The sequence below is a fragment of the Diceros bicornis genome, chromosome 30 (assembly GCF_020826845.1).
Source record: "Diceros bicornis minor isolate mBicDic1 chromosome 30, mDicBic1.mat.cur, whole genome shotgun sequence".
In the NCBI taxonomy this organism is placed as follows: domain Eukaryota; kingdom Metazoa; phylum Chordata; class Mammalia; order Perissodactyla; family Rhinocerotidae; genus Diceros; species Diceros bicornis.
The window spans coordinates 10205296-10232037 of record NC_080769.1 but is presented as its reverse complement, the minus strand read 5'-3'; the positions used below and the strand labels follow the sequence as shown (position 1 = coordinate 10232037).

The following is a 26742-nucleotide window of genomic DNA, read 5'->3' as shown; positions in this document are numbered from 1 at the left end:
TTAGCCAGTGCCTCCAGCCTTTCAACGTGCCAGTCCCAGCGAGGCTTCATACCTGTATCTCCTCCTCCCAGAGTCACTGTCTCCATCAAGGAATCTATGCCTGAATCTGTCTTCCTTCCAGTCCTGAGAACAAAGTCTCAGCCCTCTTCATTCACCAGGCAAGAGAGGGCAGTGGATCCAAACTCCTAGGTCATGCCCCAGCAGAGATACAGCACAGACCAGTAAGTACCCAGGGAGATGGTGGGTGAAGGAGGGACTACGGAGGAACTTGTTTCTTCATTATGAAAACAAGTAAGATAATGGAGATAGGCAGATGAGTAGGCATCAATATGAAACTTTCAGCTCAAAGGTCAAGGAAGTTTATGTTCTTTTTTCAGGTGGAGATTTCAGAACTCTCATTCAGAATTCTGCTCTCCTCCACCACTGTTTCTAGCTTCCATAGGCATCACTCACACCAGAGGAGGAAATGGAAACCATCCCCTAAGCACTCCAAAATGATCATGAATGTGATGATTACAATCATGTTGGGGATGAGGAGAATAACCATAATATCATGAAAATTTATTGAGAGTTTCCTATGACATGCTCCAAGCTATGTGGTATGCAGCTTTTAAATTTTCATCTGCATAATCACCCCCAAGATATAGGTGCACACATTATCATTATTTAACAGTTGAAGAAAGGAGTACATTAATACATATTTATTTAATTTGAACCAGGTCCCGGTATAAAAAGATGTGAAGTCAGGCTTGGATCTGAGTAGTGAGAGTCTATTCACAGGTCATAGGGCAATATCTTTCTGTATAATTCAGTTTCATATGGCTATTAAGCCCTTGAAATGTGGCTAGTCCAAATTGAGATGTGCTGTCAGTATAAAACACCAGATTTTGAAGATGTACAAAAAAAGAATGTAAAATATCTCAATTTTGTATATTGGTGAAATTATAACATTTTATAATTTATATAAAATATTATACATGGGGTTATATAATGTATTACATAGTGGTTTAAATAAAATTTAAAAAAAGACCCAACCATCCTACTCAACCTTTCTTTTCTCTTTCCAGGTCACTCCAGGCAGAATGCTTACAGAGAAATGACTGAGTCTCATTCATTTCTGATTCCCCAGCACCTACATTGTGGTTGACACAGGGTAGGCAACCAAAACAAAATATATATAAATCCTTGTTAAATATTGATTATCTTTCATTAGTTTATAGGAACACAGCATAGTCAATATGGCTTCCACACACTGGGGCTTTCCTGCCTGGACTTTCATCCCTTTCAAGGATGTCCTGCACGACAAAAGAAATGAACGAGATTGATCATTTCCCTCCAAGCACTCTTCCCAGAGTGACAAACTAATCAAACCTGAGGAGGGAGTCATGAGAACCTCTGATTTGTAGCTAAGTCAGACAGAATTTGTGGGTAATCAAGGGACCTACCACTTAGGATTAGCATCTGAAGTAGGAGCAGAATTGTGGGACTGAGCCCTTAACCTGTTGGATCTGATCCTCCAGGCAGATAGTGTCAGAATTGAATTAAACTGTAGGACACTCAGCTGATGTTGTGGAAACTTGCTTGATGTGGGGAAAACCCCCACATTCAGTGACCAGAAATGTCAGAAGTAAAAGGTTCTGTGTGAGAGTAAAGAAGGCACAACAGGAAGTGAAAAACTGGGTAGGATTTTCCTCTACAATGCCAAAAACTTAATTTAATTTTAATTTAGTCAGAATGTCCATGCCCCTTATGGGATTTCTGAGAGCAATAGATGCTATTGCAACAGGAAATTCAGGCAAGACAATAGTTCCAATGGTGAAGGTGAAGCATACTGTTTGTCCTCCCTTTTTGTGTTCAAGAACCTCCCTAAGGGTCTGGCCTGGTTGCATAGTGGTTAAGTTCGTGCGCTCCACTTCAGTGGCCCAGGGTTTGCTGGTTCTGATCCCGGGCACAGACCTACACACTGTTCATCAAGCCATGCTGTGATAGCATCCCACATACACAATAGAGGAAGATTGGCACAGACGTTAGCTCAGGGACAATCTTCCTCAAGCAAAAAGAGGAAGATTGGTAACAGATGTTAGCTCAGGGACAATCTTCCTCACCAAAAAAAAAAAAAAAAAAAAGAACCTCCCTAAGATTATAAAGGGTTCCTTGCTTAAATGTAGTGGGATCCCCAGTTACTATTATAATTTGAGCCCCAATATTGACTGAGGACACACAGATTTGCCAGTCATGATTTGCATTTCAGCAGATATTAATGTTAATTCAGAACCTAGTTTGAAGAGATGCAAAAGCTAATTGGTGCCTTTTTTGTTTTGTTAAATTAATTCTTTTAGTAAATGCTGGACTTCCAACTTTGTCAAATTGTATACCTCTATTCCAGTTTTTTGTTTCTTCCTTCATATCCAGGTTTCTTTCTTTCTCTCCTTTTTCTCTTCTTGTCTTTTATCATTGGATATATTTCGAGGGCACTCCTTTCTATCCCACTCATATTTATAAATTTCTTTCTCCAGAAAGCCTCAAATCAGTATCCTCAGTGTTGGAGACCTCCTCCACGATAATGGTTGTTTTACAGGTTTTGTGTACCCTGTGCTTAAATCAAATTTCAGTTAACCCCTTCACTGTGCTACAGGGGTGCCATGGGTGTTTCTCCCTATAATCCTGCAGATCTGGATCTTTGTTGCAACAAAGGCATGGGGCAACAATAGCAGCAGGGGTATTTAAAGGTCCTGGTCTGTTTCGAGAGGTGCAGACCTCAGCATGACACACAACGGCTGCTTTTCTCCTCCTTCTCCTCCTCCCTCTCCTCCTTCTTCTTCTTCTTCTCCTTCTTCTCCTTCTCCTCCTCCTCCTTCTTTTCCTTCTTCTCCTTCTCTTTCTCCTCCTTCTCTTCCTCCCCCTTCTTCTCTATCTCTCAATTCTCTAATGCCCACTCAATGCCTGGCTGAAACATACAACCAATCAAGGTAAGAGTCTTTTTCCTGACCCTAGTGTCAGTCATGGCTTCATTCCAGGACATACAGATAGATCTGAACTGAGACACAAGACCCAGGACTACATTAAAGAAGGACCCAATCCCACACTCTCGTGTCTAAATGCCAAGTAATTATTGCAACATCTAAATTAGATAAGTTAGGTCTGTAAGAAAGGATTGGAAGGACTCAACAAATGCAGTACAATGTAGCACAGTCCAAAGTGCAATCTTCTAGCAAGTAGTAGCTCAAAGTGCATGCTGGTCATCAGGCAGCAGAGCCAGGGAGCAAGCCAGAGCAAGAGAAGAAAGAGTTCCAATGGTGGTGGTCATTGTCTCAGTGCCTCACCCTCTGCGTTGAATGTAGTGGACCCTCTGCAGAAATAGGATGGTCTCCCACTCAAAATTTGGCTTTGATGGTGAGGCTGATAATACCACACACTCACAAAGGTAAAAAAAAAAGTTTTATTCCTCATATAAAGATCTCCCTGTCTTGGGAGAGCATAGCAAGCTGTCTAAGCTGGTCTGAAATGATGTGAGAGTTCAAGGAATGTGGCTGGCTTGGGTTTTTTATAGGGGTTATATGGTGGGTTCACAGTGAGAGTTCCTGCATATGTGCATGGGCTTGCGAGGATTGAATCTCTCATTGTCCCCAAAAGAGGGAGGACCCAGGCTTTCTTGTTTTTAAATCAAGGTATAATTGACATATAATGTTATATTAGTTTTGGGTGTACAACATGATGATTCAGTATTTGTATCTATTGTGAAATGATCACCACAATAAGTCTAGTTAACATCCATTACTATACATATTTATAAAATTTTCCTGTGATGAGAACTTTTAAGATCTATTCTCCAAGAAAATTTCAAATATGCTGTACAGTGTCATTAACTATAGTCACCATGTGGTACATTACATCCCCAGGACTTGTCTATCTTACAACGGAAACACTTAGGCTTTTTTATCAGCCAGCTCAGATATTGAGCAGAAGGGGAAGAGAGACAGAATGGCTTAAAAACTGTTAACAGCCAGGGGCTGGCCCGGAGGCATAGTGGTTAAATTCATGCGCCCTGCTTCGGCAGCCCGGGATTTACAGGTTCGGATCCCAGGGGCGGACCAACAAACTGCTGGTCAAGCCACACCGTGGCAGTGTCTCACATAAAATAGAGGAAGATGGATGTTAGCCCAGGGCCAATCTTCCTCAACAAAAAGACGAGGATTGGCAACGGATGTTAGCTCAAGGCTAATCTTCCTCACCAAAAAAAAAAAAAAATAGCCTAATGCACACACACAAAATGTAGTCAGACACTTTATTACATAGTTCTTATAGGGTGTTTATAAATAGTCCAAATAAAGGGAATTAATTGCCTTGCATTTGGATAGTATAATTACATTTGACTGCTTATTAGTGTCATTTAATTAATTTTTGTTTCTTTAAGAGAGAGGATATTTCTTATTCTTTTTGTTTTCTTCAAAGAAGGGAACTGTTACATTAGTGGGTTTGTGGATTTTTTAAATCTCTAAATATTCTTCCTAATTTCTTTAGCCCCATCTTTCCAAAGTGGATGCATATATAAACAGGTGAATGGAGCAAAAGCCAATGAGAAAAGAGTTCTAAGAAAAATGTGTTTGCCACACTAGAAAGATTGCTAAAGGAGTATGGTCCTCAAGCATGAATACTTCATTTATGAAGTGCCTGAATCCAAAATGAAGACACACTGAAGGGTAGCTGAATAATTGTTTCCTTTGTATCATCTCTCCTTTATTTTCCAAAAGGTGTCTCTGCTATGTGGAACCACAGAATCTAACAGGTGTCTTCGAATTCCTCCTCCTGGGCCACTCAGACGATCCAGAACTGCAGCCTCTAATCTTTGGCCTGTTCCTATCCATGTACCTGGTCACCATGATGGGGAATCTGTTGATCATCCTGGCTGTCAGCTCTGACTGCCACCTCCACACCCCCATGTACTTCTTCCTCTCCATCCTATCCATGGCTGACATCGGTTTCACTTCTACCACGGTCCCAAAGATGATTTTGGATATTCTAACCCATGGCAGAGTCATCTCCTATGTGGGCTGCCTGACTCAGTTGTCTTTTTTTTATTTTTTTGGTTGTTTGGACAGTTTACTCTTAGCTGTGATGGCCTGTGATCGGTTTGTAGCTATTTGTTATCCCCTGCACTACCTGGTCATCATGAACCCACGCCTCTGTAGCCTGCTGGTTCTGGTGTCTTTTTTGATCAGCCTTTTGGACTCCCAGCTGCACTGCTTAATGATGTCACAACTTACCTTTTGCACAAATGTGGAAATTCCTCATTTCTTCTGTGATCCTCCTCAACTCCTCAAGCTTGCCTGTAGCAATACCTCTACCAATAAAATATTAATGTATTTTATTGGTGCCATCTTTGGTGGCATTCCAGTCTCAGGGATCCTTTTCTCTTATATTCGAATTGTTTCCTCCATTCTGAGAGTGCCATCAACAGGTGGGAAGTACAAAGCCTTCTCCACCTGCAGCTCTCACCTGTCAGTTGTTTGCTTATTTTATGGAACAGCCCTTGAGGTGTACTTCAGTTCTCCTGTTTCACATTCCCCCAGGAGGGATGTGGTGGCCTCAGTGATGTATGCTGTAGTCACTCCCATGCTGAACCCCTTCATCTACAGCCTGAGGAGCAGGGACCTCAAGAAGGCCATGCAGAGGCTCCTCAACAGAACAGCCTAGTCTCAATAGTTGGGCCATTTTTTGGTCTGTGGATTAGAAATGATTGAAAACTAAACATCTGGAATTGGTAAACATACCTCTTTGGCCACATAATTTTTGTAGCTCATGGTTTTCATTCCGCTTGTTTTATCAAATCTGAAAATTGCTTATTTTGGCACATCTTTGATGGGATTAAGGGAGTGTTCTGGGGTCCTATGTATGTCAAAATCACTGCAGAATTGAACCCTATTACATCTATGGAATCTTCCGTATTTGTCATCTATGACCCAGGCATCTTGTAGAAATTCAGAACTCTCTTTTATAATATCTGTATACAATTCTCACCCATTTTCACTGCCTATGTCTATTTTCCACAAAACTTTGGCTTCGATCAAATCTATTGAGGCAGGTTGTGTGAGAGAATGTATGTCACTGCTTTGCAATCTTTGATTCATACTGGAGACATCTGATGAGCTTTAAAAACCCTCTTGCCTGAGTCCCACCACCACAGATTAAGGTTTAATTGGACTGAAGAGTGAAAAGAGCATGAAGAGTTTTAACAGCACCCTAGGTGGATCTAATGTGCAGCCAAAGTGAAGAACCATTGAATTTTGTCAGAATTTTCATTCAAAGATGACTCAAACAACTTGGGTCCTTTACTGTTCATGATCAGATCTTAAATATCTTAAAGTGACCAGAGTTCCTAAACAAGAAGATAAGAAAGAGCTTGCCATAGTAACAGGCAATGTGATTTTTTCTCACGTTCTTGGTAATATTTTTTTCACATATCTTTTCTCTCCACACTCTAGAGCTGGTCCTATGTGCTGGATATCAAGCTACTGTGTTTCTGCTCCAAATTTACCATTCTCTAATTTAATTTGTGATGCTGTGTGGGGGCTGGGAATTTTTTAACTACTGCTCTGATTTTCCATCTGGTTTCCCTTTAGATTCTTCTAATAACAACCAATAAATGTCACACACACTAATGCCCAACTTTTCCCCTTTACCTCTTAGCCTATGGCATTGTCACTACATCCTGCAACTATGACTCTGTGTGACCATATTTTTTCTTTTATGCTTTTCATCTTTTAATAACTATTTAGCCATACTTGTATACAATTGTCTTCATTAAAATAACTAGTATGGTTTCCATTTTCTTGATTGAACCCTGACTGGTAAATCATAAAGCTACATTGTGAGATTCAGTTAGAAGATTGCAAAGTGAGCTCAGGACAAAAAAGTGATTGTAATAATATATCTTGGTCAAGGGTATACAATTGAGGTTTAAAGCAATGATATGATATTTCCAGTGGCTGTGTGGTTCTAATTGTGCCTGTAGATCATTGTCACTCAAGTCATTATGAATAAATTTAACTCTATCTTAATTTTCATTACTCAAGGGTAACAAAGGACCATGTCCTCAGCAAAAGGGACATCTTTCCTTTCACTAGTAACAGTCTCTTTAGGATTCCACTTTGTAACCATACTTCCCTGTCATCTGTCGTGATCGATCTGTCATCAGCTCCTTCTGTCTTCTGCTCCTTACCCAGGTACCCATGTGCATATCAATCTTTCCTCTGGAGATGCTACACATAGTTTCTGAGGTAGCAATCCAGGCTTTGTGAAAAGCTGTCCAATAACTCTGCCTTTTACCCCTAACCAAAATCACCTGCCAACTTCACCGACAATGATCCTGGTATCTGATGGGCTCTTCCCATTATGAAGTGACTTCAGTTTAATATTAGATTTTTCCTACTACCCAAACATTCTAAAATGTCTCAACACTCCCAATTCTTCTTTATGCTCCCACCATTTGGTCATTTGGGGTCCCTAAAATTTTCCCCTGCCATTGATGCACATACACATAATTAGCATACTTTCTCCCATATCTAATTTAATTGGGTAAATGTTCAAATTTCCTTCCTATCAGTTAATGAGAAATCAGTCTCCGAGTTCCTCATTCAGAGAAATCTGAGCCAGGAGGACTGCAAAGATAAGATGTGGAGGTTGCCACAAATCATAATTCCCATACATCCCACTTTATCTCATTATATAAGACAAAAATCACATTCTAAAAAGACTTCAAGAGTTCAAATACAAAGATTCCAAAGAACATATATTTGAATATGAGCCCTTTCTAGTTGAGCAGAAATCAGAAGCTTCTAGAGGTGCTTGTTAAATCTATCCTGAAATGGCTATGGCTTCTCTTGGCAAAGATGGAAGAACTCTGTTGCTATAAGAGAAACCAGGGAGACTTCTTCTTATGATGTGGTCAGGAGCAGCACGGTGGGGCCTGCCGAAATACCTGAAACCAAGCAAGCTCTTCTATGTGCTAGTTCTTCTCCAGTAGAGTTTTGTTGAGAAGATAGTGATGTGAAGAGTTGGGGACTCTGCTGGAAAGCAGAGAGACATCTCTAGAATCTTGTTGCGCATACAGCCCAAATTCCTCATAAAGGGTTAAATGCTTTTGTGGTAAGCAGCTTCTAAAACCCTCTCAATATCCCCTGCCTCCTGTATTCATGCCCTTGTATTTACCCATCCCCAACTGGGCTGGACCCTGCGACATGCATGCAATGAATAAACGATCAAAAAATATTAGACCATCACTCCAACATTAAAGTGCAAATAGACTCAGGCTTTCAACTTGCCAGGCCTCTTCTGCTCTCTCACCAGCTCGTGCTGATGAAGGTAGCTGGCGTGTTGTCAGCTGCCCAGTGGAGAAGCCCATATGGCAAGAAACCGAGAGGGGCTGGCCCCATGGCTTAGCAGTTAAGTGCGTGCCCTCCGCTACTGGGGGCCTGGGTTCGGATCCCAGGCAGGCACCAAAGCACCGCTTGTCTGGCCATGCTGAGGTGGGGTCCCACATACAGCAACTAGAAGGATGTGCAACTATGATGTACAACTATCTGCTGGGGCTTTGGGGAAATAAGGGAGGAATATTGGAAATAGATGTTAGCTCAGGGCCAGTCTTCCTCAGCAAAAAGAGGAGGATTGGCATGGATGTTAGCTCAAGGCTGATCTTCCTCACAAAAAAAAGAAACTGAGAGATGTCCATGGCCAACAGCACGCAAGGAACTGAATCTTGCCATTGCCACATGAGTGAGCTTAGAATCAGATCCTCTTCTAGTCAAGCCTTGAGATGACTGCAGCCCTACATTTAGAATGTAGACATCTGTGAAACTCCCTGTAGTATTTAAGGAAACTGTCAATTTAGTAAGTAAGTCAAAATAGATAGTTATTTAATGTACCAACATACACAAATTCTACAGAAAAATTAAAACTTTGGTTGTCATTCAAAATAGCAAAAAACGTACATCTCTAAACGTAACATCCAAAACCACAAAGCAGGGAAAAAGAAAGAAAAGTAGGAAATTGTCCTTAAAGACATAACTTTTAATTGAAAAAATAAAAATTGCATTAGAGTCTTCGTATTGAAGACATAATTCTCCCTGCACAGCATTATTAATTCAATAAATTTGCAGACATATGAGTGACACTTTTTTTTTTTAATTGAACAAAAATCATCTGAATTTACAAAATCCCTGCAACTTGGAAGTTCGAAGTGAGGAGTACGGATGATCTTCCTCCTGAAAAGAGGAAGGGCCCAGACTTTTCCAAATACAATCACTTTTCCCTTTCCGCCTTCCATTAATAATAGCAAGTCCTCAGAGATTGGAATAACATGGACCAATTTCACTAATTATGAGCTCTGTGCATTGAGCTCTCAAGGCCATACAAGAGTAAATAATCAGCCTGTGCCTCTAGCCCTTTAGGATCCTGGTCCCACTTCAGCAGGGTTCACATCTGTGTCTTCTCCCAGAATCACCATGTGCATCAAGAGGCCCACGACTAACTCTGTCTTCTTGACAGTCCTGAGGAAAGAGCCTGAACCTTCATTGCTTGCCCAGCAGGAGACGGACAGTGGATTCTCATTCCTTGGTCATACTTCAGCAGAGATACAGAACAGCCCAGTGAGTACCACGGCAATGGTGGATGGAGAAGAGACTGTCAGGAGCATTGTTTTTTCATTATTAGGACAAACAGGAGCATTGGGACAAACAGATGGGAAGGCACCAATATGCAAAGTTTCAGCTTAGAGCCCCATGTAGTTTATATTCTTGGTTCTGGTGGGGATCCCAAAATTCTCATTCAAAGTTCTGCTTTTCTCCCACACTGGTTCTGTCATTGTAGGTATCTCCCCCATGGCAGCAGGAATAAGTCCCTGTAAACTGTTCTCTGAGAACCAAAAAAGGATCAGGAGGGTGATGGTGATGATATTGATGAAAATATCAGCAGTACCACAGTATTACAAACCTTTACTTAGGGATTCTAAGTGCCAGGATCTGAGCTAAGTTTTTTATTTTTGTGTGTGTGAGGAAGATCAGCCCTGAGCTAACATCCATACCAATCCTCCTCTTTTTGCTAAGGAAGACGCCCTGAACTAACATCCAATCCTCATATTTTTGCTGAGGAAGGCTTGCCCTGACCTAACATCCGTGCTGATCTTCCTCCACATTATGTGGGACGCTGCCACAGCATGGCCTGACAAGCAGTGTATCGGTGCATGCCCGGGATCCGAACCTGGGCCGCCATCAGCGGAGCACGCACACTTAACCGTGAGCTAAGTTTTTTTATGTAGCTTGTTACCTTTTATCTGCATTACTAACCCAAAAAGGGGGAAACATGCATTATCATCATTTTACAGTTGAGGATAGGAGCACAGTATTTTCTGCAATTTTTACCAGGTCCTAGAGCCAAAAGGACCAAGTTCCAATCCAGGCAGCGAGACTCCATTCACAGGGCACCTCGACAATATTCTCTCCTGCCAACTCAACCTGGCATTTTTCTTCCCTTCATTCCGGGCAGAGATCCACACGCACTGTGCTCTTCTCTGAGGGTTTCCGGTAGACCACAGTGGAAAGCAGTGGGTTGCCTTTGCTGCATCAGCTATAGTAAGTATGGCTGAGACTACAGGCAGGAATCACAGAAAATATTGGCACATGATAATTCAGGGAAGATCTCTTTCTTATCACTGCTCCCAGATTTTGCTTCAACTGTTCCCCTTCTTTCTTCATTCCTGTAATTTATCCCCTCTTGATCTAAGGGAGACAGACTCAGAGTGTCGGGTCCCATTCTTAGTCAGGAAACAGTTAAAGTTATACCTTGGGAAGTTTGAAATAGACCTATGGATATCTGCTTAAACCCTCTGTTAAACAATAAACAATTTCAGTACATGGTCCTCAGAGGCCCCCATTTAATTTTGAATATTACCTGTTCTATATTAACTGTGTGACACTGGGCAAGTTTTTAGTATATCTGAGACTTAACATTGCCATCTGAGTTGATTTCCACTTGATGCAAGTGTATTGAGTGAGAGTTAAACAAAATGGGTACTGAAAGTGTGACTAAATACGTGATGGATGCATACAGTAAAGACAAAGTAAATTTTAGGCATTTTTATTACTATCAAGGCTAAGCACCGAGACCCAACTAAATTATCCTGTGATCTGCCGGTTTGGTTTTCTCTAGATCCTGAGAGAACATTTTATTTTTGTCCTTATACAAGTAGATTCTGAATGCCTGAAAGGAAACAACTTCGTCTCCTTCACTTATGATTCCTCAGAGCCTATCATTATTTGGCACAGAATAGGATACAACAACAGTGACAATCTCTGCTATGTTTTGAAAAAACCTTGCTTTACTTCTCAGGAACACAGCATCATCAATATGGCTTCCTCCCACTGGTTGGAAGCCTGTTTTTTCCCCTTATTTTCTTTCCCGCCTGTACTTTCATTCCTTCCAGTGTTGTTACATAGGACTGGACAAAAGATAATACAATGTTTGTATCTATGTCACAAATTTTCTAAGAGACCCATTGTTTTCCATTTAATAGAATCCAAAATATTCAATTATAAATAATGTGGATATTTTCTTAAAAATGTAAACAGAGAAAAAGAGAGAGAAAGGGAATGAATAGTAAATCTTGTGTGGATTGAGACATCTCTTAGGATTTCCAGTCATTCTGTGAACGAATTCCCTAGGACATGATAGGCTTCTATTTCTCTGCCATGTAATAGAATAAAAGATCATTAAAACTTTCTTGGGACTGTGTTTCATTAACAAACCCACTATTGCAATAATGATTCAAATCCTGATTTAAAAACCATGATTGGATATTTATGAAGGGCAAACCTCTGTTAGGTCCTAACATGTCCTAGAGATGGGTGTTGTTTTCCCTATTTCTGGGTGAGGGATGCTAGCCCAGAGAAGCGGAGAGATTGACACACACTCCATATTTAGTATGTGAGATGTGGGACTCAGACAAAGGTCTCCTAACTGCCATCCCAGGGCTCTGTCCTCTCTGCCAGAGTGAGTAATTGTTTTCTTTTCAAATCTGCTTTAGTCACAGATAAGCAAACTGAGGCAGAACCACCAATTCCTTCTCTTGGGATTTGGTGAGTTCATTTGTGAATTAGGAGAAGCGACCAAGTCGCTCCAACAGGAGCCTTTCTCACATAACTATTGTGCATCACCGGGTTTTCTATGAATAATAATGCATTTTGTAGAACATTTTGGAAATCTGAGCTATGGAAATATTATTCCCTATACAATATGGGAATTTTCACATGGCTCTATCATAGTTAAATAGACTTCAGGAGTACTTCTAGTCTATACCTTCACATAAGGTAGGTATTTGATGATTTCTGATTTCTATTGAGAAAACAAATGTAAAAAATTAATAGTAAAATTTAAAATGTATCAATTTTTACAATTCAAACTATCTTTCTTGAATATATCCTAAAGAAATTCTTACTCGTGATATGGAGAGAGGCACAAACATTTTTTTAGGAATGTAGTAGTAAGAAATTGAAAAATAAGATGAAGTTTATTCCTCAGCTAATATTATGCATCATTTAAAGTGTGTGAAATAGATATGTGTACTTCATAGAGACAGAGAACACAATATTGTAGTAAATGCGAACTTCTCAAGCAACAATATATATGGTATAATAGTATTTAGGTAAGTTTTCAAGAAAACCATGGGTACGTAAATCAACACTGATATTATGGGAATGTCGAATGGAAAATACATCCACCAAATTCATGGCAGTGTTTGCCTTTGGGAAACTGAAGTGTAAGAGAATGGGATCATGCAGGGATAATGAGAAGATTCAGGTCTTATTATTGATAAATAGGATTTCTGAAGCAAGTATTATCAAATATTAGTGTTTTTAATATGGGTAGTGGGGGATAATAGTAATAATAATAGGTAACATTCATAAAGCATTTACTAAGTGCCTGGAGACAGTCTGGGGCAATGGTTCTCTAGCCTGACTGTGTGTTAAATGATCAAAGTACTTACATGTAGTGATTCTGATTTAATTGGTTCTAGGCTGTGGCCAGCACATCAATAAAATTTTAAAGATCAACAGGTAATTATAATGACCAACTATCATTAGAACCACTGTTCAAGCACTTTATTTTTATTGCTTAATTTAATTTCTTAGAGCAACTCTGTAAGGTATTCTAGAGGGAAAAAACTCATCTTTTTCCTCTATTCATCTTAGCTTCTCCTGCTGAGGCTCTGTAAGTTACACAGACAAAAGATAGATTAACGAGAAAAAATAAACAGAATTTTGTTAACATGTGCATCACTCATACACAGGAGAGTGCTCAGAGATGTGTAACTCAAGGGGTAGTTAGAACCTAGGCTTATAGAACATATTGACAAAAGAACAAAACATTTTTAGAGAAGTGGCAAGACAAAGGAAAAGGATTTCAAGCTTCTATGGGTGAAAAATTATGGGAAGGCAAATATACAGGGAGACTAACAATAGATAAGGGCTAGTTTTAGCAAAATGTGTTATGTAGACCCCTCTGGTGCCATCTCTGGGCTGATAAAGGTCTAGAATTGTCTCTGGTGATTAAGAATTCTTCTGACCTACATTTTAGGGAAGTGAAGGGAGCCAGCTTTACATATTTATGTCCTGCTTTTGGGCAAATAGGAGGAAAACAGAGAGATTTTTTTGTATCCATTTCTTCTAAAGTGCCCTCAGCTCAAAATAATCTTCTTGCCAAAGTGGCGTCTTTTGGGGGTGGCATAGTCGCAAACTGGCATAAGAAGCCAACTTAAGGTTTCAGACCTGGCTTTGGAACATCCGTGGTCTTAAACTCCTCAACTGTACATAAAGGGTTGGATTTGATAAGAAAATAACCCTTCACAAATGTTTAGGATTAGTGACATATTTAAGCAGTTTTAAATTAGAAAAGCAAAATAAGAACTCAATCTCAGATGTTTCCCTGAGATTGTGTAACACTGATAGAAAATAACCCCACAAAAAATGAAAAGTAGGTACAGAGTGTTCATTAAAAGGTAATTATTGTTTAATCATTGGTGCGTTATAAATTAATACTGTCTTCAGAATCAGCAGTGTTGTATGATTCTGTGCATTTAACAAAAACATATTTATCAAAATGTGAAGTTCACCAAGGCTAATTATTTGTGTATTTGAGTTATGTTTTATAAGACTTTCACCAGGTGACCCACATATTTGAGTGAGCATTTATCTCCAAGGGAGATAAATGTTATAAAACCAAAAAATTATGAGAACTCATGAAATAGTTGGCATATAAAAATTCTATTTGATTATGAATATTATGAATATGTGGTTTTAGCTCTTCTAGGATGTTTATCCTCATTACATATTAAGGAAATTTGTTGTCGTGAATTTGGATAATAAAAAGAACATACGACTGCTTCTTAGTGTCCTTTATAGAATGACTACTTTTCTCTTCAAAGGAGAAAGATATTTATGATTCTACATGTTTCCCTCAAAAGAAGGAGGCTGATATTTTACTGCATTCCTGGACTTTTTGTCTCCCCATGCCCTTGTTACTCTAATATTCTTTGGCCCAGAGTCTCTAAAGTGTATGTATATAGAAACAGATGAATAGCTCAGACATCAATGAAGAAAGAGTTCTAAGAAGAATGAATTTACCACAACTGAAAAATATTGCCAAGGTGTATGTTCCTCAAGTGTTACTACTTTAGTTTGAATTTCTTGAATCCAAAATATAGATACTTAGCTGGCTGCCTGTATACTTGTTTTGTATATTCCAACCTGCTTTTCTTTTTCAAAAAGTGTCTCAGTTATATGGAACTCCAGAATCTAACAGGTATCTCAGAATTCCTCCTCCTGGGTCTCTCAGAGGATCCAGAATTGCAACCCCTTCTCTTTGGGCTCTTCCTGTCCATGTACCTGGTCACTGTGCTTGGGAATCTGCTCATCATTCTGGCCATCAGCTCTGACTCTCACCTCCGCATCCCCATGTACTTCTTCCTCTCCAATCTGTCCTTGGCTGACATTGGTTTCATCACCACTACAGTCCCCAAGATGCTGGTGAACCTCCAGGCTCACAGCAAATCCATCACCTATGCAGGCTGCCTAACTCAGGTGTCCTTTTTTTTCCTTTTTGGATGTTTGGACAGTCTCCTCTTGGCTGTGATGGCCTATGACCGGTTGGTGGCCATTTGTCACCCCCTACACTACACAGTCATCATGAAGTCACGTCTCTGTGGCTTATTGGTCCTGGTATCATTTTTCATCAGCCTTTTGGACTCTCAGATTCACTGCTTGATGGTATCACAACTTATCTTCTGCACAGATGTGGAAATCCCTCATTTCTTTTGTGACGTTCCTCAGCTTTTCAACCTTGCCTGTTCTGACACCTCCACCAATAACATAGTCATATTTTTTGTTGGGACCATCTCTGGTTTTCTCCCTATCTCAGGAATTATTTTCTCTTACTATAAAATTGTTTCCTCCATTCTGAGAATCTCATCATCAGGTGGGAAGTACAAAGCCTTCTCCACCTGCGGCTCTCATCTGTCAGTTGTTTGCTTATTTTATGGAACAGGCCTTGGAGTGTACCTCAATTCCACTGCCTCATCTTCCTCTAGGAAGAGTGCAGTGGCCTCTGTGATGTACACTGTGGTCACCCCTATGCTGAACCCCTTCATCTACAGCCTGAAGAACAAGGACATCAAGAGTGTCTTATGGAGGATTGTCAGCAGAAGCTCCTAATGTCAATACTTGTGCTATTTTTGGTCACAAGACTGGAAAAGGCAGCTGGTTTTTTGAAAAGATAAACAAAGTTGACAAAAATTTAGCTAGAATAACTAAGAAAAAAAGAGAAATGGCTCATTTTAATAAAATCATAAATGAAAGAGAAGGCATTACAGCTGATGCCACAGAAATAAAATGGATCATAAGAGACTGAACAATTATACACCAAAAAAATGGATGACATAGAAACATACAACCTATAAAGTCTAAATCATGAAGAAATAGAAAATGTGAACAGACCAATAAAAAGTAATAGATTTAATCAGTAATCAAATACCTTCCAACAAAGAAAAACCTAAGACCAGATGGCTTCACAAGTGTATCCTACCAAACATTTAAAGAAAAAATTGGTGTTAATTCCTTTCAAGGTCTTCCCAAGAACTGGAGAGAGGCGAACACTCCCAAATTCATTTTATGAGGCCAGCATTACCCTTATACCAAAGCCAGATAAAGATATTACAAGCAAAGAAAATTATAGGCGTATATGCCTGATGAATATAGATTTAAAAATTCTCAACAAAGTACTAACAAACTGAATTCAACAACATATTAAAAGTATCATACATCGCAATCAAGTGGGATTTACCCCTGGGATGTAAGGATGGTTCAACATATGCAAACCATAAATGTGATATACCACTTAATAGAATGAATGACAAAAATCATATGATCATCTTAATAGATGCAGAAAGATCATTTAACAAAATTCAACATCCTTTCTTGATTAAAACTCAACAAATTGGGTATAGAAGGAACATACTTCAACATAATAATGGCCATATATGTGAGGCCCACAGCTAACATCGTACTCAACGATGAAAGGTTGAAAGCTTTCCTTCTACGATAAGGAATAAGACAAAGGTGCCCACTCTCACCACTCTTATAAAATATAGTACCAGAAGTCCTAGCCAGAGCAATCAAGCGAGGAAAAGAAAAAAAATATCCTAATTGGAAGGGAAGAAGTGAATTTGTCTCTGTTTGCTGTTGACATGATCTTGTATACAGAAAATCCTAAAGACCCCACCAAAAACTGTTGGAACTAATAAAAAAATTTAGTAAAGTTTAAGGATACAAAATCAACACACAAAAACAAGTTGCATTTCTATACACTAACAATAAACTATCTAAAAAAAGAAATAAAGGAAGCAATCCCATTGACAATAGCATCAAAAACAATAAAATCTTAGGAGTAATTTCACCAAGGAAGTGAAAAGTCTCTACACCAAAAACTGTAAGACATGGGGGAAAGAAATTGAAGAAGAAATAAATGGATAGATATTCCATGTTCATGGATCAGAAGAGTTTATATTGTTCAATTTCCATACTACCCAAGCCGTCTATAGAGTCAATGTAATCCCTATCAAGATTCTGGTGGCATTTTTCACAGAAACAGAAAAAAACAATCCTAAAATCTGTGTGGAATCATAAAAGACCCCGAATAGCCAAAGCATCTTGAGAAATAACAAAATTGGAGGCATTCACTTCCTGATTTCAAACCATGTTACAAAGCTACAGTAATCAAAACACTGTGGTACTGGCATAAAAACAGACACATAGACCAATGGAATAGAACTGAGAGCCCAGAAATAAACCCACACGTTTATGGCCAACTAATATTTGACAAGGGAGCCAAGAATACTCAGTGGGAGAAGGATAGTCTCTTTAATAAATGGTGTTAGGAAAACTGGATAACCACATGCAAAAGAATAAAATTGGACCCCTATCTTATACCACTCACAAAAATTAACTCGAGTTGAATGGTGTTGCCAGGGGCTAAGGGGTGGGAGAAATGAGGAAATGTTGGTCAAATTGTACAACTTTCAGTTACAAGATGAATAAAAACCAGGGATCTATTGTACAGCATTTTGACTATAGTTGACAATACTTTATTGCATACTTGAAAGTTGCTATGAGAGTAGAATTTTAATGATCTCACGATAACAACAACAACTAAATGGTAATTATGTGAGGTGAAGGATGTGTTAACTAATCTTATTGTAGCAAACGTTTTGCAATATATAAGTGCATCAAATCATCACCTTGCACACTATAAACTTAATGTTAAATGTCAATTATATCTCAATAAAGATAAAAAATAATAAAATAACTTACTGAATAATGAAAAGCATTAGATAAATTGTACTACATCATTTCTAAAAACTTTTGTTCATCAGAGTACACTATCCACAGAGTGAAAAGCCACTCCATGCCCTGGAGGGAAATATTTGCAAATTATATATTGATAAGGGGTTACTATCAGGAATATACAAAAAACTCCTACAACTCAACTATGAAAAATCAAACAACCCCATTCAAAATGGGCCAAGAATTTGAATAGACATTTCTCCGAAGAAGATATACAAGTGGCCAGTAAGCACAAGAAAAGATGTTCAACATCACTAGTCATTAGGGAAATGCAAATGAAAACCACAATGAGATACCACATCACACCTGTTAGGATGGCTGTTATCAAAAAAACAGGAAACAGCAAGTGTTGGTGAGGATGTGGAGATAGAAGAACCCTGTGCACTGCTGGTAAATGTAAAATGATGCAGCCACTATGCAAAACAACATGATGGTTCCTCAAAAAAATTAAAAATAGAGTGACCATACTATCCAGTGTTCCACTTCTAGGCATACACCCAAAAGAATTGAAACTAAAGGTTCAAACGGATATTTATACATTGATGATCATAGCAGCATTATTTGCAGCAGCCCAAAGGTGGAAGCAACCCAAGTGTCTGTTGATAGATGAATGGATAAGCAAAATGTGTTATATACATAAAATGGAGTATTTACAGCCTTAAAAAGGAAAGGCATTTGGCACATGCTACAACATGAATGAACCTTGAGGTTATTGTTCTCAGTGAAATAAGCCAAACCAGACACAAAGGGACAAATGCTGTTTGATTCCACTTATATGAAGTCCCTAGGGTAGTCTGATTCATAGAGACAGAAAATAGAAAGGTGGCTGCCAGGGACTGGGGGTGGTGGTGGTGGGGAAACGGGGAGTTAGTATTTAATGGGGACAGATTTTACTTTAAGAAGATGAAAATTTTCTGGATATGGATGGTGGTTATGGTTGCACGACAATTTGAATATACTTAATGCCACAGAACTGTACAATTAAAAATGGTTAAAGTGGCAAATTGCTGTTATGCATATTTTACCACAATAAAATAATGGAATAAAAAATCCAGATGTATCTTAAACAAAGAAAAAGAAGTAAGACATACAGGTGAGCTTCCTCATGAGAAGAGGAAACCCCCAGACTCTACCATGGACATTCATTTTTTTCCTCTTTCTCTTCCCTTACATTAGGAAATCCTTAGAGATTGAGATAACGTGGACCAATTTAGCTAATTATGAGCTCTGTGCATTGAGCCCTCAAGGCCATACAATTGAAAATAATCAGCCCGTACCTCTAGCCCTTCAGTTTGAAGGTTCTAGTCCAGTGGGCTCCATACATATGTCTCCTCCTTTCATGGTCATCTGCATCCAGAGGCTCACGTCTGACTCTGTCTTTCTGCCAGTTCTGAGGACAGAACCTGAACTTTCATCGCACATCAAACAGGGGAGGAATGGTGGATCTGCACTCTTTGGTCATGTCCCAGCAGAGACACAGTGCAGACAAGTAAGTGCTGACAGTGGCAGTGAATGGAGGAGGGATTGTCGGGAGCATTATTTCCCCATCATCAGCACATACAGAACCATTGGTACAGATAGATGATAGGGCAGCAATATGCAAAGTTTCAGCTCTGAGCCCTATGAAGTTTATGTTCTTGCTTCTGGTGGGGGCCTAAAATCTCATTCAGAGTACTATTTTCCTCCCTCACTGATTCTCTCTCTCATAGGCATCTTTCACATGACAGCAGAAAATGGGGCACTCTAATCTGTCCCTTAAGCACTCAAAAAGGATCATGAAGGTGATGTTGGAATGAGGAGAAAAAGGACAGTAACCATAACATCTAAAACCTTTATTGAGGGCTTCCTAAGTGCCAGGTTCTGAGCTGTGTGTTCTATGTAGCTGGTCCCATTTCATCTGTATAATGTCCCTCAAGGTATAAGTGCACGTATTATTATTATTTTACAGAAGAGGAAAGGAGCACAGCATCTTGAATGTAATTTGTACTCGTTATGAGTTAGAAAGCGATGAAGCCAGGTTTGAATCGGGGCAGTCTGATTCCAGACACACGACACCCAGACATTTCTCATCCCTGTCACTCCAAGCAGAGACTCTCTGCTCACAGGGCTCTTTCCCTTGGGGGTTCCTGGAGGGCCAAAGCCCATGCTGTATCAGCTATAGGAAGGTTAGCTTAGATCACAAGTAGCGATCCCAGGAAGTTTCAGTACATAATGCACGGCACAACGAGGTTTCGGTCAACAATAGATGGCATATATGATGGTGCTCCCCCAAGATTATAATGGACCTGAAAAATTCCTATCACATGGTGTCATGGTAGCCATCATAATGTTGTACCAAGAGAAAAGGAAACTGCAGGAGAAGAAAAAGAAGAACCCCCAAGAAAATTCACAGTGAAGGGTTTAGCAGAAGCTTTTGCAGACCTCAACAAGCTCCTTAAAAAGTCTGAATACATGGACTCCAGCACTAAAAAGTTTTCATTAATAGAGAGGAATGCTGATGGTGCGTTATCTGCTTACAAGCAAATATTGGATGAAAAAAGAAACAAACCACCACGGACATAGTTCCTAAAAGAGTGACATCTCCTCAAGAAGAGCCTTCAGGTGGTATTCCAGACGGCATTGTTGTCATAGGAGATGACAGCTCAGTGTTTGTTATTGTCACTGAAGACCTTCCAGTGGGACAAGATGTGGAGGCGGAAGACAGTGATATTGATGATCCTGACCCTGTGTGCGCCTAGGCTAATGTGTGTCTTAGTTTTTAACAAAAAAGTTTAAAAAGTAGTCAGAAATTTAAAAAATTAAAAATAGAAAAAAGCTTATAGAATAAGGATATAAAGAAAAGAAATATTTATGTACAGTTGTTACAATTTGTGTTTTAAGATGTGTTTTTAAACTTTAAAAAGTTTAAAAAAATTTAAGTTTATAAAATAAAAAAGTTACCATAAGCTAAGTTTATTATTGAAGAAAGAAAAAAATTTTAATAAATTTACTGTAGCCTAAGTATACAGTGTTCATAAAGTCTACAGTAGTTACAATAATGTCCTAGGTCTTCACATTCACTCACCACTCACTCACTGACTCGCCCAGAGCAACTTCCATTCTTGCAAGTTCCATTCATGGTAAGTGCTCTATACAGATATACCACTTTTTAATCTTTTATACGGTATTTTTCTTGTACCTTTTCTGTGTTGAGATATGTGTAAATGCACAAATACTTACCATTGTGTTACAATTACCTACAGCATTCAGTGCAGTAACATGCTGTACAGGTTTGTAGCCTAGGTGTGCAGTAGGCTATACCATCTCATTGATTTTCTCATGGTGACGAAATCACCTACTGATGCATTTCTCAGAAGATGTCTCCATCGCTAAAGGATGCATCACTGTACGTGATAATTCAGTGCACATCTCTCTCGGGTTCTCATGCTTGGAATTTCTTGTGGCTGTTCACTTCTCCCTTTATTTGTGTAATCAGCCCACTCAATTTCAAAAGGAGCTATAAAGTCAGGGGCTTGGATTCCATTTCTGTTCAGGAAATTGGAAATATTTTTAAATGTACCTCGGATGTACCTGTGGTTAAGATCTCTGGACCTCTGCTCAAAACCTTCTGAAGGTCAGGAAAACAGTGAAGTTGAGTGCATGGGACTCAGAGACTGACAATTTAATTTTGAATCTTGTCTGCTCTACTTATTATTAGTGTGACATGGGGCAAGTTCTTAGTATCTCTGAGATTCAGTATGGTCATCTGACTTGACTCCTAGTTGATACAACTCCACTGAGAAAGGATTTAACAGATCATGGATGCTCTCTATGCAATCCCTATGTGATGGATCCATATGTGATACAGTAAGGGCAAAATCAATTTTAGATTTTATTATCTTTAATAATGATAAGTCTGATCCTCATGTCATTCGACCTCATGTCATTCAAGTCATATCCTGTAACCTGAAATTACAGTTTCCCTGCATATCTGATAGGACATTTTGTTTGTGTCCTTATACAAATAGGTGCTTAGTGTGTGGAGAGAAATGACTAGTCTCATTTATTTCCAACTCTCCAGAGCCTCTGTTGGCACAGAGGCAGCATCAAAAACAAACAAACAAAAAAATCAGTTAAATGCTGGAGAGCCCCTTCAGCTGTTCAGAAAACAAGGCATAAACAATATGGCTTCTACACACTGGACCATTCGTGTCTGCGTTTCATCCGTTTTTTAGGAATGTCCCACAGGACTGGAGACAAGATAAAATAACATTGTTTGTGTCTATGTCATAGACTTTCTATGGGACCTATTATTTTCCATTTAATTGCATGCATAACATTCCATTATTGAAAAACCATTGCAGAGATTTTCGTAAATGTTAAAAATGTGAAGCAGAAAGAGAAAGGGGGGTAAATCTTGTTTCATGGGCTTAGACACATTTTCAGATTTGAAGTCATTCCATGCTCCAGTGCCCTGAGTAGGAAAGGCTTGGAACTTCCTGCCATATAATTCATGAAAGATCATTAAGTTTTTGGCATGATATTGAATTATACATTATACCAATAATGATTGAAATTCTTGTTGAAAACAATGGCCAAATTTTTATTAAAGTCCAGATTTCCCTTAGGCGGCACACAAGTCCTGGAGATGCATTTTATTCTCCCTTTGCAATAAGAAACACAAGGACAGAATGCTTCAGAGATTTACACACCCTCCACATATAGGGGATGACATCGATCTCCTTATCCATGCACCAGGGCTCTGTATTTGCCACCACAGCTGATAAGTGGTTTTCTCTTCAAACCTACTTTGGTCCCAGAAGGAAAATTGAGGTCAAAGAATTGATTTGTCCTCTGTGGGTTCAGTGAGTTCACCTGTGAATTATGAGTGAACTACTGGTTATAAGGGGCATTATGGCAAAGACATGGTGGTTTATAGGGGTTTCTGTGAATAATCATGCATTTCACAGTTCAGTTTGCAAATGTGAGATTGAAAATATTTCCTATAGAAGATGAAAATTTCATGTGGAGCTCTTGAGAAATGATTATCACAAGTCAGATTCAGGGATATTTTTGTATGTGTACCTTAATTGTAAGAGGATGTAGTTCAGAGCAAATGATTTATATTTTGGTAGAACACATGTAAACAATTATTAGTGAAATTGAAACTGCATCAGTTGTTAGACATCAAACCACTAACCTCCACTCATATATTATACAGAAATTCTTACTTGTGTGATATGGAGAAAGGCACAAGAATTTTCATAGGATTGTCATCAAATCAATATAAATAATAAATGATGTAAATATAAAATAAATATTTATAAAATGTATACTATAAATAAATCATTATGTTACAAAAATTAAACATATATTTAAATTTATTAATATAGTAATATTAATGATATTTTATTAATATATTTATATTAAATATTATATTAATTAAGATATAGTAATATAAAATAATAAAGGGAATAAAATGATGTCCTTCCCTTAGGTGATGCATCAGTTAAAATATCTGAAGTAAATGTGAATACATCACATAGAGACTTAAACACAATGTTATGATAAGGAAGGACACTTTGAGGGCAATGTGTGTAGTATACAGTTTAGTTAAGCATTTCAGGAAACTGTTCATGGATACATAAATCAATTATGGAAATATTAACAGGAAAATACACTACCAAATTCATGACTGTAGTTGCTTTTGTGGGACAGGTTTGCAGAGGAATAGTATCATGCAAGGATATGGAGAAAACTCAAATTTTATCATATTCCTGATATGCAGAGATTCTAATTAAATTGGTTCTAAGCTAAAACCAGAGCATCGGTATATATTTAAAAATCCACAGGTAAATATATTGATTTACTAGGAATGAAAAGCACCAGTCTAAGCAATTTAAATAATTTTTAAATAATTTTTAAACTTTATTACAACAATTCTATAGAATAGGTTCAATTGTTACCCCCATTTACAGATGAGAAACCTGAACAGATTTGTTTACATTACTTTCTTTACTTTTCTCTTTTGCATTTTTTCCCAATTAAATCATAGTGTGACCTGCTAAAATAATGAACCTAAGTTACTTCAGGTAGCTGAAGTAGGAGAATTGCAGTCCTCGTATCAGGAAGAATTGACAGGAAAATTTGTTAACTAGGCATAAGAAGGGTGGGTCTTAAATCTGGCTTTGGTGCCTCTCCCTGGGTCTAAACTCCTTAACTGTAAATAAGAAAGTTTACAATCAGAGAAACAATGAATCAGTGTTACCAGGTACAATAGAGTTTTAAAAAGGTAACTGGTGGTGTCATACACAAGACCTTTTACTCAAATTATATGGGGTTGATGCAAATAATCTTATACAAAATAAAAAATATTCAAGAGGTTTTCTTAAAATTTCATTATTGTTTAATCATTCACAGGTACATTGAACACTAATGTCATCTTTGCAGTCAGCGATGCTGTGTGATTATATCCAGTTAGCTAATCCACATTTATTAAATTTTGAAGTCTATGAAAGCCAAGGATAGGAGCTATATATTAGATAACTTTTAAAAGACAGCCCAAATATTTGAGTGAGCACTTATTTCCATGAAGGAGTGAAATCAGAAAACAATGATGAAAACCCATGAAGGTAACTGGCATTTAAAAATGTTTTTTGGGGGCCGGTCCCGTGGCTTAGTGGTTAAGTGCGCCTGCTCCACTACTGGCCGCCCAGGTTCGTATTCCGGGCGTGCACGGACGCACCACTTGTCCGGCCATGCTGAGGCGGCGTCCCACATACAGCAACTAGAAGGATGTGCAACTATGACATACAACTATCTACTGGGGCTTTGGGGAGAAAAAGGAGGAGGATTGGCAATAGATGTTAGCTCAGGGCCGGTCTTCCTCAGCAAAAAGAGGAGGATTGGCATGGATGTTAGCTCAGGGCTGATCTTCCTCACACACACACAAAAAAATGTTTTTCGATTATGTACATTCAAACTTAATTTCAAATCCAGCTAACATGATCTAGCACTTATAGAACGTTTATAACAATTGTCAATCAAGGGAATTTCTAGTGTTGCATATGAATAAAATATATTTGACTACTTCTTAATTTCCTTTAATTAGAATCATTTTATTTTCTTAAATGAGGAAGGATATTTCTTCTCTATGTTTTATCTTGAAAGAATTTTGGCTCTATTTTACTGTGATCATGGATTTGTTATTTCTAATGTTCTTCCTCTTCTAACATTCTTCAGTTGAGTGTCTCTAATTTGGTGTGTATAGAAAAAAATGAATAACACAGAAAAGTAATGAAAGAAGAGTCCTTTGAAGATTGAGTTTATCACAACTCAGAAATATTGCTGAATGTACTGGGGTGCATGGTCTTCAAATGTGAATAACTTACTAGTGAAAAACTTAAATCGAAAAATATAGACACAGTGATAGTTTCAATTTTTCTGGTTTCCTTTCATCCAACACTCTTTTTTTTTTTTTTTTTTTTTTTTAATCAAAAGGTGTCCAAGCTATATAGAACCACAAAACCTAACATGTGTCTCAGAATTCCTCCTCATGGGACTCTCAGGTGATCTGGAACTACAGTCTCTTTTCTTTGGGCTCTTCCTGTCCATGTACCTGGTCACTGTGCTTGGGAATCTGCTCATCATCTTGGCTGTTAGCTCTGACTCCCATCTCCACACCCCCATGTACTTCTTCCTCTCCAACCTTTCCTTGGCTGACATTGGTTACACCTCCACCACCATCCCCAAGATGATTGTAGACATCCAAACTCACAGGATAGTCATCTCCTATGTGGGCTGCCTAACACAGATGTCTTTTTTGATCCTTTTTGGATGTATGGATTGTATGCTCCTCACCGTGATGGCATATGACCGGTTTGTGGCCATCTGTCACCCACTGCACTACTCAGTCATCATGAACCCACGCCTCTGTGGCTTCTTAGTTTTGGCGTCTTTTTTAATTAGCATATTAGACTCCCAGCTGCACAATTTGATTGTGTTACAACTTACCTGCTTCAAGGATGTGGAAATTTCTAATTTCTTCTGTGGCCCTTCTCAACTCCTCAACCTTGCCTGTTATGACACCTCCACCAATAACGTAGTCATGTATTTTGTTGGTGCAATCTCCGGTTTTCTTCCCATCTCAGGAATCTTTTTCTCTTACTATAAAATTGTTTTCTCCATTCTGATAGTCCCTTCATCAGGTGGGAAGTACAAAGCCTTCTCCAGTTGTGGCTCTCACCTTTCCGTTGTTTGCTTATTTTATGGAACAGGCCTTGGAGTTTACCTCAGTTCTGCTGTCTCACATTCCCCAAAGAAGGGTGTGATAGCCTCAGTGGTGCATGCTGTGGTCACCCCCATGCTGAACCCCTTCATCTACAGCCTGAGAAACAGGGACATCAAGACTGCCCTGCAGAGGCTTCTCAGCAGACCAGTCTAATCTTAATATCTGTGCCATCCATTTGGAATGTGAGTTGGAAAAGACAGCAAAAGAAAATATCTACACCTACATATCCTGCTTCCTTAATCACATAGTTTCTCATGGTTTTCATTCCTCTCCATATTTCATGTCTAAATATTGTTTATTTTGGCTTAATTGGATTGGGGAAGTATTCTGGAATCCATTGTGAATCATAGTCACTGCATGACTGAATCCAACATCCCTAGACAGCTTCCTGTAGTTTCTGAGCAAGGACCCTGCCATCCAGGTGAAATATACAACTGTCTTTTATATAATTAAATTTTATACCCCTTTCCACAATTCATGTGTATTATTTTCCATAAAAATTTTGCATCTGTCAAATCTGTTTATTCA

General features: G+C 38.7%; 3 protein-coding genes across 3 annotated transcripts; all 3 read left to right on the top strand.

Annotated features, from left to right (window-relative positions):
- Positions 1-4737: 4737 nt before the first annotated feature.
- LOC131394591 (olfactory receptor 7E178-like) lies at positions 4738-5694 on the top strand. The gene has a single exon (XM_058525984.1). It carries the CDS (start codon positions 4864-4866, stop codon positions 5692-5694), a length of 831 nt encoding a protein of 276 aa, XP_058381967.1. The 5' UTR covers positions 4738-4863.
- Positions 5695-14792: 9098 nt separating this feature from the next.
- On the top strand, positions 14793-15758 carry LOC131394590 (olfactory receptor 7E178-like). The gene has a single exon (XM_058525983.1). The coding sequence runs from the start codon at positions 14829-14831 to the stop codon at positions 15756-15758; it is 930 nt and encodes a 309-aa protein (XP_058381966.1). The 5' UTR covers positions 14793-14828.
- A 9667-nt stretch (positions 15759-25425) lies between these two features.
- Positions 25426-26367, top strand: LOC131394589 (olfactory receptor 7E178-like). The gene has a single exon (XM_058525982.1). The coding sequence runs from the start codon at positions 25480-25482 to the stop codon at positions 26365-26367; it is 888 nt and encodes a 295-aa protein (XP_058381965.1). The 5' UTR covers positions 25426-25479.
- The last annotated feature ends 375 nt before the right edge of the window (positions 26368-26742 follow it).